The 13,872-nt window shown below is 40.4% G+C and overlaps 1 protein-coding gene across 1 annotated transcript in view; it reads left to right on the top strand.

The window, feature by feature from the left end:
- The window catches only part of WDR37 (WD repeat domain 37), a 1,467,838-nt gene that overhangs the window by 821,104 nt on the left and 632,862 nt on the right, over positions 1-13,872 (top strand). Inside the window, exon 7 of the mRNA XM_044064684.1 lies at positions 2,848-2,886. Coding sequence (XP_043920619.1) covers positions 2,848-2,886 — 39 coding nt within the window. The remainder of the gene's footprint in view (positions 1-2,847; positions 2,887-13,872) is intronic.

The following is a 13,872-nucleotide window of genomic DNA, read 5'->3' as shown; positions in this document are numbered from 1 at the left end:
TCATTCTTCCTGAACTCCCCACCCACCGACCCCCAGTCTAATTTTTCTGGAAGAGTGAGTAGATAGAGCGAGTTTTTGGGGTATACTCCTTGCATTGTGTGGCTCCAGATATAGCTTTGTTTTACCTTTCTGCTATAAATTCCTTAAGGTTCTTTACATAAGAGTAGGTTTTGTTCTTCTGCTATAGTCTGCAAACAAGATCTAAGGTAATGGGGGTTGGTGCATTCTGGGTAAGGGAGAAGCTTGAGAGTTTAAGGTTGCCACAAGCTTTTACAGCAACTGAGTCGTATCCGAGGGCTCAGATCCGAACTCATCAGTTGAGAAAGAATGAAAATGGACAACACAGATGGAATATTACATTAAGTACATAACTTCATTTTTACATTTATACATTCTAAGATTTTACGGAGGTGGAAGTTTGTTGTTTTTCTGAGATCAAGTAATTTGAGGTTAGGTATTGCATCAGCTGCATATGGATGCATTTCTCTAATATTTTGGAGAGGGGGAGAGAGTTGATATTAGTTTGTAGTTACTAAACTCTATTGATGTGCCGCCTTTGTGCAGTGGTATAATGTAGGATTTTTCCACAGTGATGGGATGTTTCTTTTTGCTATGGATCTATTAATTAGTATGGAGAAGGTGAAGGCTATAACTTTGCTGCCATTTTTAGGTAGCCTGATGGTAGTTGGTCTACAGCTACAGAAGTATTTTTTTAGTTTAAGTAGCAATTTCCTTATGAGTGAAGTAACTATTGGATTAAAATTGAGCTGTGGGTGTGTTTGATTGGATGGGGTAGAGAGGGGACAGATGTATTGGTATTTGAGAGAGATAATATGGATTGTAAAAAGTAGGAATGAAACTGTGTGAGGATAGAGTCTGCCGTATTGTCTGTCTTTGTAGAGGGAGTGGTGGTCTTGCCAGGGTGGAGTAGTTTATTTAGTGATGACAAAAATGTTTTGGGGTTGTTAGATGTTTGTCATGTAGTTTACTATAGTATCTTTGCTTATGCTGTTTGATATGGGGTTTTGCAAGATTTCTAAAATGTCCAATTTGCTGGAAGGCATTTTGAGTTCTATTTTTATACCAATTTTTCCAGACTTTATCCTTTTTTATCATGATTTTTTTGTTTCTTTTGTCAGTGATGGCGTGGGGTTGGACTCTCTTATTACGTACTGGTGCTAGATTATTTAAGGTCTATAAGAATATGTTGTGAAAGTGTTCTACAGCAGTATCTAGTGGCATTGTTCTAAGTAAATTCTAGTTATGTTAGATTGTTCTAGTGTTTCATTGAAAATATCTTTGCAGAAATTGGTTGCATTTCATATTTGATTATAGATATGTTTGTCTAGGTTATGGTGAGTTCTAATAGCATATGTATTTATGTGGTCACTATACTGTCTGAGAGACAGCCTGCTTTTGTCAGTTTGTTTGGTTTGTTGTAAGAGTCCAGTCTAATGTTGAGTGTCTCCCTGAAGTTTTATTGATCATAGTAGGTGTGGTTAGTAATTGTCTTGAAGTTGAACAAGTTTATGGATTCGGTAGGGGCAGTAGAATTTATGAGATGCCAATCTATATTTAAGTTTCCAAGTTATTATAGTTGAATGATTAATTTGTTGGGATATCCAGTACAGCATGCTTTCAGCAGTTTCATTGCTATTCCCTGGTGGTATATAAATTCTGGTTAAACATGTAGTTTTCTTATTGTTGTATTTTAGGAGTGTTATTAGAAGTTCAGCATTGTTAAATTTGGGCTATTTCCTGTGAAAGTAAGGTGATGGTTAGGGAATTTTTATAGAAGATTGCTACACCTCCTGCACAATTGTTTTGTCCGTCATTCCTGAGTATATTGTATCCTAGGATATGGTAATCTCATTAGCCTTTATTTCTTTTTTAACTAGGTTTCAGTAGCTATGACTACATTAGGAGTGTATGTGACAAGGTAGGCATGTATGTCATGGATTGTATTGCACATACTTCTTAGGTTCATATTTAATACAGTGAATTTGGGTTCTGTTTTTGCTTAGCTGCATTAGGTGACTAGTTTATTTTGAGGTTTTGATGGTTTTATGAACAGTGGGACCTGGGTTGCCATGAATATCTCGGCTAATATTTTGAATTGATATTTTATAGAAGAAAGGGTATGGCTAGTTGCATTTTGGTCTTGGTTTGATTTTGATCTTAAATGTAGATACTTAGGTTCATAAGAGGTTAATAGGCTAATGGCGTAGGACCTTAACAAGCCTACTTGTTCCCCAGTTGACCATGGTTAGATGGTTGTTATTTTGGGGATCAGCACTGACTTCGTTTTGAGATGTTTATAAATAAGTAAATCAGCTATGGTTGGTTTGTACAGATAGGGTGAGAAAGGCCAGCTGGGTAGATGTTGATATTCTTTGTGAGGATTGGTTGGAGTCCTAACTATTTCAAGGAGGTGGATTTGATAATTGGAGATGAAGGCTAGTAGAGTGAGGAGGAATAGTAGTATAACCTGAGTTATGGACATATTTTTTTAACTTGAGTTTTATCTTGTAAATTAGGATTAGAAAATGGGAGGGTACTAGGTTGATTGTAGAGATATAATTTGATAGTTATATGGTGCAAGTATTACAATTGTTTGAGAAAGAGTCTTGGGTGGTAAACAAGAGTGGGTGTTGCTATTGGGAGCAATTCTGTTTTTTTTTTTTTGAAGGAACCGATGGTATTGACTTGAGGAATATGGGGGATGCTATGGAAGCGTAAATATAGAGTAAGCTGGGGTGTGGTAGGGGAATAGAGTGAGCCCAAGCGTTAGCAACAATGAACAAAGCAGGTTGAAAACTTGGCAAAGAGACAGAAAAAAATAATCAGCAACAACTTTAACAGCCAGAAATTTGTTGAGAGAGAGAAGTAAAATGAATGGTGCAGTTTAAAAGGCCTGTGTGCTAATAGATGAAAGTCTTGATTTTGTTGCTCTAGGACACAGTTTTAGTACGAGTTAGTCCAATATCCCTTGACCTGACTAATGGTGATAACAGTAAAAAATTGCAATTAACTATTTGAACAACTGTGTAATATAAGGAGGTTTCTATGGACTTTGAAGTGCAAAGTCCAAAGGCTACCCTGACCCCCACAGATCAGCAAAACATTAAGAAAAAGTAAGCCATAATACAGGTGTGCTGCTTTGGAAAAATGCTAGCTCAGAACTGCAAGTGGTTACACAAGAAGAGAAATAAACTTAAGGAAGGGAGACAGTGGACTGCTAAAAACAATGAATTGAACACAGTTAAAGGAGAAAGCACCAGTGGGGCTGCTGTGGTGTAGGAAAATGAAGCTGTTATAGTGGAAAAGGTTTTTATTTTAGGCTGCCATCATGTTTATAACTTACATAGAAATATAGCCCACAGACTGGTTTCAAAGTGCAGACTTCACTGTTGCATACATATCTGTTTGCTTGCAAGGACACTTTTGTAGCAAAATAAAAACTCACTAAAGAAACCGTTGAGTGCACTGAGTCAATGTTGACTGTTAACAATTACTAGTTCACAGTGGTTTAATAATTGTCTCGGAGAAAGGACAAATAAGAAAGGAAGGGTGGAGACCAAGGGTGGCCTCCTTGAAGGCATGCATTTCTAATAAAGAAAGACAGGAGGATAAAAATAATGGGAATAGCAAGTCTAGAAGTGAAGTAAATGTAGGAGAAAGAAATAGTTTGAGTAAGAGCAGTATGAGTAAATATCAGTGTCTGTTAGGAAGTAGAAAGTAAAAGCTCATCAGCAAGATATCAGACTATAAGGCTACTGCTTACAAACTAGGACACTGAAGCACTTGTCTTCAAACTAGTCACTATGCAGGCTAAAATACACACAGAAGACTAGATGCCCCTAACACTTAAAGCACAAGGGCAGAGATGGTACAGAGTTTGTCCTGAATAAATGTTGACTGGATTGAGTGGACTCAGACTGCCTATTGGATGAACCTGCGTGTATGCTTTAGGGATGTTTCCAGTGAACCCTGTAACTCCCTTGGACCCTGCTAGAGAGAGAGAGGGAAGGAAGAAGCAATGAAAAAAGCAGTACATTATCCCCCCAAAGCGACTGAGGTTTATACTCCAAGCTATTTCTGGTCCCCCAAAAGAACAACACTGTAAGGCCACTTTTAGATTCATTGGATATGAACATATTGGTACAAAAGAAGAAATTTAAGATGGTAACATAAAAATTGTTCCATTCATAGAAAATGAGTTGGCATGATAATACTGGATATAGAGGGATATAGGTTCATAGGGTCATACTAGGCTATCTGCCCTAGGGCATTTATAAGCCTACCCAGTGTGTGTTTGGCTTTCGCCACCCATTTAAATTAATTTTGCTATGCCCTTTTTCGAGGTTAGTATACTGTGCCTCTGTCTAACAGTGACACAGAAGTGATACCCGGGGTAAACCTACGATCTCCCATCCACTTATCAAGATTCCTCTTGAAGAGAGTCAGTGAGGGACTCTGCCTAACCTGGATTGGGATTTTATTCCAGAGTGAAGGGAGCCTCTGGGTTATGAATCTGTCCCTCCAGCATGTCCTATTTATTTCAGTGCTGAGGTTCAAGACTTTCGAGCGCGTAGCTCGATGGGATTTGGATTTTCTGAGGTGCAGCATGTCCATTAATTCCGGGTTGGACATGGCTTTATACCTCAGGCACAGATCGCCTCTGAGCAGGCGGTATGCCACTGAGTAGAGCTGGAGTTTCTTTAACCGGGCAGCATATGGCATCTGTTTGAGCCCTTTGATCTTCTTGGTGAGGTACTTTTGGGGTCTTTCCAGTTGGTGAGGTACTTTTGGGGTCTTTCCAGTTGCTGCAGGTGTCTGGTAAGGTGCATCCCAAAAGGGGCATTGTACTCAATTATGGGCCTGATGAGGGATGAGTAAAGAGGCACGATGACCTCCCCTGATCTAGATGTGAATCCCTTCATGATTAGGTAGGCTATATAAAATGTTTTTCTAACCACTTTGGCCACGTGGTTGTCAAATGAGAGATTGCTATCAACTTGGGTCCCCAGGTCCCTAATTATTTCTTCTGTACTTAATGGATTACCACCTATGTGGTAATTTGTGGGCACTTTGTTTTTGCCAAAGGGGATGACTATACACTATTTGGCGTTTAGCTTGAGGCCATGGCTCTGGCACCAGTTGTCTGTTTCTATGAGGCCCTTTTGGAGGATGCTTGTGTCGGCTGGAGAGTCGATTATGGCGCCCAGTTTGCAGTCATCTGCAAACTTGGTCAGCCACAGTCCTTCCGTGTTGGCCTGTACCTCCGAGAAATATATACTGAACAAGAGAGGTCCCAGGACTGAGCCTTGTGGGACGCCACTTGTAACTGGTTTGGAGTCTGACATGGCTCCAGCAATTCTAACCATGTGGGTTCTGTCCTTGAGCCAGTTTGCAACCCATCTAGTGACATAGGGGTTTATATTTAAGCTGGTGAGCTTATCTATAATGCCCGAGTGGAGTATTGTATCGAAGGCTTTTGCGAGGTCCAGGTAGGCTGTGTGGACCACCTTCCCCTCATCAATGGCCTTGGTGACTGTTTCAAAGAAATCGACCAGATTTAAGAGGCAGGATCTGCCCTTAACAAAGCCGAACTGGGTAGGATCCAGTGTCTGTAGGTCCCCAATATCTTTATTTATGAGGTCCATGATGATCCTTTCCATAGCTTTGCAGACCAAGCTGGTCAGGCTTATGGGGCGATAGTTTCCAGGATCCATTGAGGCACCACCTTTGTGGAGATGGACCACTGTTGCTGTACGCCACTCTTTGGGTACATATCCTGTAGTAAGGCTGAGATTGAACAGTAGTTTTATGTTTGGGTTTAGCTCTTCTTGGAGTTCATGTAGGACGCAGCCCGGGACACTATCTGGTCCCATTGATGCTGTTTTTTTGCTTTGGAGAGGGTGGCTCTTACCTGAGCATCTGAGATGTCAGGGGGGCAGCACTCTGCTGGGATAGATATTTGCCCTTTTGGTGGGGAGGGGGGGGAGATGTTTGCGCTGAACCTGTCAGCTAGGATGTTGGCAATGTCTGTGGGTTCAATGTATTTTTTGTCATTTTGGAGTAATTCTGAGCATATCTGGGAATTCCCACCCAGGTTCCTAACATAACTAAAGAAAGCCTTGTGATTATCCTTAGTGTCCTGTGCAGTTTTTCTCTCGAAGCTGGCATTAGAAGATTTTATGAGTGCCCCATAGTTTTTTGCTAATGCTGATCAGAGATGTCTTCCCTTTTTGGGATTTTGCTCTATCATGTAGTAGCTTCCTTATTCTATTGTATAGTTTGTTTATGGCTGGGGTCCACCAGACAGGACAGCTGCCTTTGGAGGATTGGGTCTTGGTTTTATTTGGGATTGCATGATCCATGCATTCCTGAAGGTGTTCATAGAATGCATTTATAAAGGATTCTGCGGTCTGGGACGTATTTTCCACGGGCTCGGGGGCTTTGAAGGATTCCTCCTCGGTTTTGAGGAGTGTGAAATTTGCTTTAGAGAAGTTTTTCACTGTGGTTTTCTGGGCAGGGGGTGGGGTCGGGATGTGAATATCCAGTGAGTTTAGTTTATGGTCTGATCTTACCAGTGAGGGATACACTTCTGGTCTGGAGCATAGAGTCCCCATGTTGGTGATGATCAGGTCCAGTATGTTTTCCCCTCTTGTGGGAGTGGTAACAAGTTGTTCCATAGCATTTGAGTTTATAAATTCTAGGAACCTTTGGGCTAGGGTGTTGGTGCTAGAGTAATGCTCCCAGTCTATGTTTGGGTAGTTGAAGTCGCCCAATATAATGGTGTTTGGAGAGACCTTCATATTTTCCAGTGTTCTCAGGAAGGCCAAGTGGGGTTCCTGGGTTTGGGATGGTGGTCTGTAGCAGGCTATAAACTGGAAGGCAGTTTTACCCACTGTTAGTTGCACATGGATAGTCTCTGATGCTTCGTGCTTTGCCACCAACCTGGAGGTGTGGGTATCTGTTACTGCACAGATATCGATGTTCTCCATGCTAAGGAGAGTTTCGAGTGCGTGCATCTTGAGGTTTAGACTTCTGCATTACTCTTAGTTTCTTATCCCTTGTGATACCTATGGAGGTGGGTTTGTCTTTTGAGCCTTTCCTAAAAAAGGCACTGTGGGGGAAGCCTTTGCCAATATCCGAAAGCCCAGGGGTGACAGGTGCAAGCTGTCCCTAGTGAAGCATCGTGGCTTGTCGAGCATGTCATCCCAGGCTGACAGGCATTGGATCCCCTTTGAATGACACCAATACTTAAGCCAATTGTTGAAATTGATCATCTTGTCTTCATATTGTGGCATCATTCTTGGTGAGGGTAAGATGCTACTCAAGGTCAGGGTCATACCGGCCTGGGCTACATGCTCAGAGAGCTCCTCTATGTCTCTTTTCATGTAGTCCAGGGAGGTACATCTCAGGTCATTCACACCGGCATGGACAATGACCGAGTCATATTTGTACTTGCCATGGAGTGACCTGAGTGCTTGTGTTATGTGGCGGATCCTAGCGCCCGACAGGCAGCTCACCGTGACCTCCTCCTTGTTCAGCCAGTGTGCCTGACGATGGAGTCACCTATTACAAGTGTATCAGGTGTGTTGTTCAGCCTTAAGGGCTGTGACTGTTCGGCACACTGGCTTTGTGAGCTGTGTGTTGCACGTGTTTTGTTTTGGGGTAGCGGTTGCTTGGGTGTCTGCTTTGGAGGTCTCTGCTGCTTAGGCAGATTTTTATTTAGAGCCTCCGAGTATGTTTTTGTGTGTTTATGTTTGGTTTGCTGTCATGGTAGGTCTATGTGAGACTGAAATTGTAGTGAGTGTGGTTTCCTTCTCCTCCTGACTGGTTACGCCAGTACTGAGTTGAGAGAGCTTAGCCTCCAGTTTGGCTATATGGTTACATCTCTCACATGTGTTGGAATTTGTTGGGAGGAGGAGAGGGTTGTCTGTGTACATGAAGCAGTTGTAACATTGCCTCAAGATTCCCATATTCACCAGCTGGACCAGAGAGGAGATTGACAACTGACCTTTGGACATTCTAGAATAGTATTGGGAATTCCTTTATAATTGGAAAAAAAGGGCCAATGGGGAACAAGGTACTCAAAGGGAGTTTGTGAGGGTGTAGTGCTTTTAATTTTTTAGTGCTGACTTATATAATTGCTTTAGTGAGCAAGTGCCAGGTAACTTAAATGCAATGTGTTATGGGTAACTTAAATGCAATCACGACAAACAGTAACTGTCTTTCAAGTGAAACAAGGAAATAAGTACAGTAAGCAATGCAGATATCACTAGGGATCCACAGAAGTGCTGAAAAGACGCGTTTTAGGTGGAATTAGCGTCTCAGTGAAATAACAAGCAAACAAACAACAAGCATACAGGCCTGGATCTAGTCTATGGTACACCTAGTCTATGCTACAGCAAACAAGGTGTACCAATTTCAGTAAGAAACAGTTCAAGAGTGCAGACCATGAACCTTCTTAATGTAAAATAACTGGCCTGAAGCCCAAGTGCTTAAACCAGAACTAATACACTTTTAGAATAACAGACACTGAGCCCTCAATCAGCAGTTCCCAACTTAGAAGGATGTAAACTACCTGTCCTGCCACCACAATGCAGGCCACAAACCTTCCTAATGTAAAACAACTGGTCTGAAGCCCAAGTGCTTAATCCAAAATACTTAGAATGATAGCTACACTTTAATCAAGTTACTACCAAGCAGTAATAAATACAATTGAATACTTTAAAGAATGCCTGGAATAGTGCTCAAGTTATACAAACAAAGCTAGATTCAGCAGGCCTGGATCTAGTCTATGCTACAGCAAACAAGGTGTACCAATTTCAGTAAGAAGCAGTTCAAATATGCAGGCACTATAAGCCTTTAACCAGAAATTCCCAGCTCAGAAGGGCAGAGTCCAGCCTCTCCTCCCACAAGAGTGCAGACCACGAACCCTCTTAATGTAAAATAACTGGCCTGAAGCCCAAGTGCTTAAACCAGAATTAATACACTTTTAGAATAACAGACACTGAGCCCTCAATCAGCAGTTCCCAACTTAGAAGGATGTAAGCTACCTGTTCTGCCACTACAGTGCAGACCACAAACCTTCTTAATGTAAAACAACTGGTTTGAAGCCCAAGTGCTTAAACTAAAAGGTTTAGAATGAGTTACACCAAGCAGTAATAAATACAATTGAGTACTATTAAGATGACGCAAAAGCAAAATAAAGTAGGAAGAAACACAAATACAGTAAAAGCAGATAATTTTTTTTTTTTTTTTTTGAGTGAGCAAATGAGATGGGCCCAGGAGTTACAGGACAGAAACAAGTGCAAATGCAGGCCTTCAAATCAGAAAGTTGAGAGAGATGGAAGACCGCCCAAACGGCCAATAACTACAAATTCTGGGGCAGAACCACTCCTTATGTGGTAGACAGGTTACCTAATGCTTACCACTCTGAGTGATCAGCTAGAAGGCTTCCCTCCAACACAGAAAGGCTTGGGGGGCTCAGAAGCTTACAAACAGTCCTGGATACAGCAAATCTGTATCTGGAACACTAATTACAGGAAAGGTAGGAAACAGGCTTACAATTTTTTTTTTTCAGAAAAGTAGCAAAAACAGTAGTAAAAACAATTCACATGCAGTGCAAGCTGGCACACTATACTGCAGTAAAACTGTCTACCTGTACCAAAGATTGTATCTTTAATTTCAGTGTTTGCATCTCTGCTATTTCAGCTGTTCACATCTTGCAGAGTATTTGAAAGATGTTCAGCCCCATTGAAATCTTAGGGAAGCAAAACATAGCCATTTTTCTTACGTGAGCTAGTCTATTTCAAACACTAGGAGTGGTTGCCACAGGCTCAAGCCCCTTTTTCACATCCATAATGCACTACACTTCCCTCTCTTCTGCTCATCTCATTTACTGATAGAAAGTGTCTTGGTAAATATTGGCTCAAGCAGTTTTCTGGAGAAATCTGTGTGTAATAACTACCCTTTGCTTTTGCTGACTAACTATGTACTCATGGAATACAAAGTGTGTTACTTTTTTTTTTTTGCACTATTTCTTTCTATTTTCTTGTCATGCTGTTGCAACAGGGTAGTTTTTCCCAGGCCTGTACTAATAACATGTCAGTAATGTGGGGACTTCCAAGATCGCTGCACACTGATCAGCAGCTTAACTTCCATTCTCCCAGTGTGAAAAAAGAAACTGTGAGATAGGAGAGGGTAATTTGGACAGTTTTAGTAAAATTCATTTACTGGCTAGTAAGTACATTGCATAGATGCCAGCAAAGAAAAAAACTTAGAAAAGGTGAAGAAAAAACACTGGCTGGAAAAACTCCTTCAGCTGTTCAGAAAAAAAGCAGTTTTAAGCTACAGCTTTGGAGTCAAGAGATAGGTTCCAGTAATTCAGAGGAAAAACTAAATGTGATCAGAGCTGATTAAAGTCAGTGAAACAGTGAAGGCGTATAGCAACTTGACTAATAAAAGACTGGAAAAATGGACTAAGCATTAAGCAGCTTTTCAGATGAACTGATAAAATAGCAAAAATCAATTGTTGAAGTCAATAAAAGGCTGGCTGAGTACAAGACTGCTCAAGAAGAGCTGTTTCAAGAAAATGGAAGTTTGAGAACAGAGCACACAGCAAAAACTTGAGATTTTATGATGTACTGGAGAAACTGGAAGGAACAGATTGTATTCATTTTTTGAAAGAAGTAGTAAGCAGCAGCACTGGTATTCCACAACAAGATTTGTTAATTGAAAGGGCACATTGTGTGTATGCTTCAAAAGTGGCCATGAGAAAGCAGACCAAGGCCTGAATTAGTAAAGATTCAGTCATGCCAGCAGAAAGAGTTGATCCTGACAAAACTGTGGTAGAAGAGCAAAGTATTAAAAACTGAAGATTTTACAGTGTTTGTCGAAAATGGTTGTTCACTGTTCACCAGGCAGAAGAGAAGCAAATCTATCCCAACAAATGGGAAATGTTGAGAGGTAGCTGTGAGATTCAAGCTGTTGTATCCAGCTGTCCTCAGAATATTTTTTTCTTGGAGGATCAAAGTCATATTTGTTGCAGAACAGACTAAGGAGGAAATACAGAAGTTTTTCCAGGAAAAAGTAAACCATCAAACAGAAGGGGATGCTGCTTCCCATGCTTCTGATAATGACCATAGAAAGACTTTTCCAGTGAAACATGTTCCTGTGTTCCAAAGGAAAATGCTTGAGAGACAGAAGAAAGCAGAATTGACTAGAAGCATCTGGAGTATCTTGTACTTGAATCATGTGGCGTTAATTATTTGATTGTAAGTTTATCTTGTTGACACTGCACCTTTTATTGTATTTTCATGTCATTTAGAAGAAAAAGTGTCTGAGAAGGATTGGACTTCCGTTTACCTTCTTAAACATGTGGGGGGACGGGGACTGAAAGGCAATTACCCCACTTCATGTCATTAATGTTTGAAAGGAAACTAAAAAGAGTAACTGTAAATAAAACAATTTCTTAGTATGCATATAAAACATTTCATGATATAAATTGCATGTTATATAGTAAAGCGTTTTCAGTAATTGTTTGTGTGATAAAATACTAAAGTAAATAAGTACTTTTCCCTCTCTTTAGTTTTAAGAAATGTATATATTCCATTGTGTAAAGAGAAGAAAGGCTGGAAAGCATGTTCAAGTAAATATGCTGTAATCTTAGGCTGTTGGTTTGGGGGATGAGGTATAAAAGTGCACTGGTTTTAATATATGTAGTGTTGAGATGTTTTCTCTTATTTTTGCATAGGTGAATATCTGGATTAATGCCCCTGAATACATTTCTTGTGTAAGGATCTGTGGTATAAAAATAAGAGAACACTGTGAATGTAATAAGTTTTCCTTTAGCAAGTAAAGGTTCAATGTGAGTTGAGAAGTCTGCAGGTGAGGACAGCTACACATTCTATTCTTGCATAACCATGGAGATAAACTGACTACAATTCCAAGCAACACATCTCACAAGCTCTGGACATTATTTGCTGAGATAAATATAAAATTAAAAGATATAAAAGCAAGTAGCTTAGTAAAATGTAAAGTATGAAATTATTGAAAGAGAATAAGAAAGAGCAGCTTTCCTGTTGCTTAAGTACCTGAATGCATTTACAAGAAGAATGTATAGTTTAGTTTTATTTAAAGATAGACAAGCGCCTTCTGTGTGGAGTCTGCATGTCCATCCCGCGGTCGAGTGGCGTTCGAAAGACATGCGTGAATGGGCGTGCCTTCGTTGAAGGATGGGTGTCGGGCTGGCACCTCGGCACCATAAACAGGTGAGGTTCTAGAAGTAAAGGCTTCTTTATCAGTTAAGACTAAAACAGGGGAAACTAAACTTGTTAATGCCAGAAAGTGGGTATGAGAATGATTTGGGCCTTGCACGTTTCTTTCTGCACAAATGTTATTTATTAATAGTATTATGGACAATGAAGTCCTGGGGTGGATGACCCTCTAGAGGGATAAATGAAAAGAAGTTGCTGTTTCTGATGTTCATCGATCACCCATTCCTACAGCCTCATGGCTTCCTGACACAGGGAATAGAATTCTTTTGATGTACCACATTACCGACATTTTTTTAACACTTTTAATTATCATTTAAGACATAAGCAAGAAGACTATACCAGATAAACCAAAGGCTCATTCTACAAAATCTGTGTCAACATCTCTAACCTTTATGAAACTTTTTCTGAGGGAGATTTCCAATATGATATGAAAGGAGTAAACAAGATAGTCAGCTCCCTCTCAGTGTTTTTAAGTAAATCCATTAATAGCTCACAGTAGTTTGAAGTCAAGAACTCTTAAGTCATAAAGTTATAGGAACAGTAGTGAATGTCACAAGGGGCTCAAAAATGGAGAATAAAGTTAAAAAAAATGGCTATCTCCTAGATTGCAGGAGTTACTGAATGACCACAAGGTAATGACCAAGACTGCAGTGGCAGGAAAGCAGGCAGGTGAGATGAATGATTATGAATTGCTTCTTTAAATGATAAGGGAGAAAATTCAAGACATGAAGAAAAGTATAAGACCACATCACTAGTCAGCAACAGAAACTGAATTAAGTGGTGGGCACCCTAAATGTCCATGCAGGAGTTATTCAACAGCTAGTCAATAAGAATATGAAGCTTGTAGGCAAGGGTTGAAATGATGGAGACTAGACTGACTAATGTGAAAGATGAGCAAATGGAAAGTGAATACAGAGCCAGGAGGCTGCATCCTTTAGCTGGTTGGGGTGCCAGAGCAAATGGAGGGGCATGATTGTGTAAAATTTGTACAAAACCCGCTGCTTAAGTGAACAAGTTGGAAGGAAGAGGAAGCTGATCTGGAGCAAACTCATCGTATTCCATGGAATTTGTCAGTGTTGAGTGGTAGACACCTCAGACAAATTGTTGTTCTCCTGCATTTACGTAATGTGAGAGAGAGAAAGTGTGCTGGGTGAGTTTTGGAAACCCGGGACTGTGTTGAAAATAGAGGACGCCAGGTTGTTTCTTGAGCTGGACTTAGGAGATGAAGCAAAAAAAGAATGATTTTATCCTTGTAATAAAGACATTCAAACAAAAAAGGGATAAAGTGGTGGATTTTGTATCCAGCAAGTTGTTGGCTGTTTCTGCCTGGGGCCATTAACACTTATTCCAACCCAGATTAAGCTTTAAGCATTCAAAAGCCTTAATATGATCTATGGAAGAAGAAGAGAAGGAGACATTACTGAGAGAAAGGCTGCAGAAGCATGGGGAAGCTAAACAAGCGAGGGACTTGTTTCTGATTTTTACTAGAAGGCAGAGACTAAAAGAGAAAGCTGAGATCGTAAAGGATGCAAAAAATAGAAGCAGAGAGCAGCAGAATAGCGCATAGATGATTTAATGA

Source organism: Protopterus annectens, chromosome 3.part0, assembly GCF_019279795.1.
Source record: "Protopterus annectens isolate FY-2018-M chromosome 3.part0, PAN1.0, whole genome shotgun sequence".
Taxonomy (NCBI): Eukaryota; Metazoa; Chordata; order Ceratodontiformes; family Protopteridae; genus Protopterus; species Protopterus annectens.
Note: the sequence above shows the minus strand (reverse complement) of the source record. Positions and strands in the feature narration are given on the sequence as shown.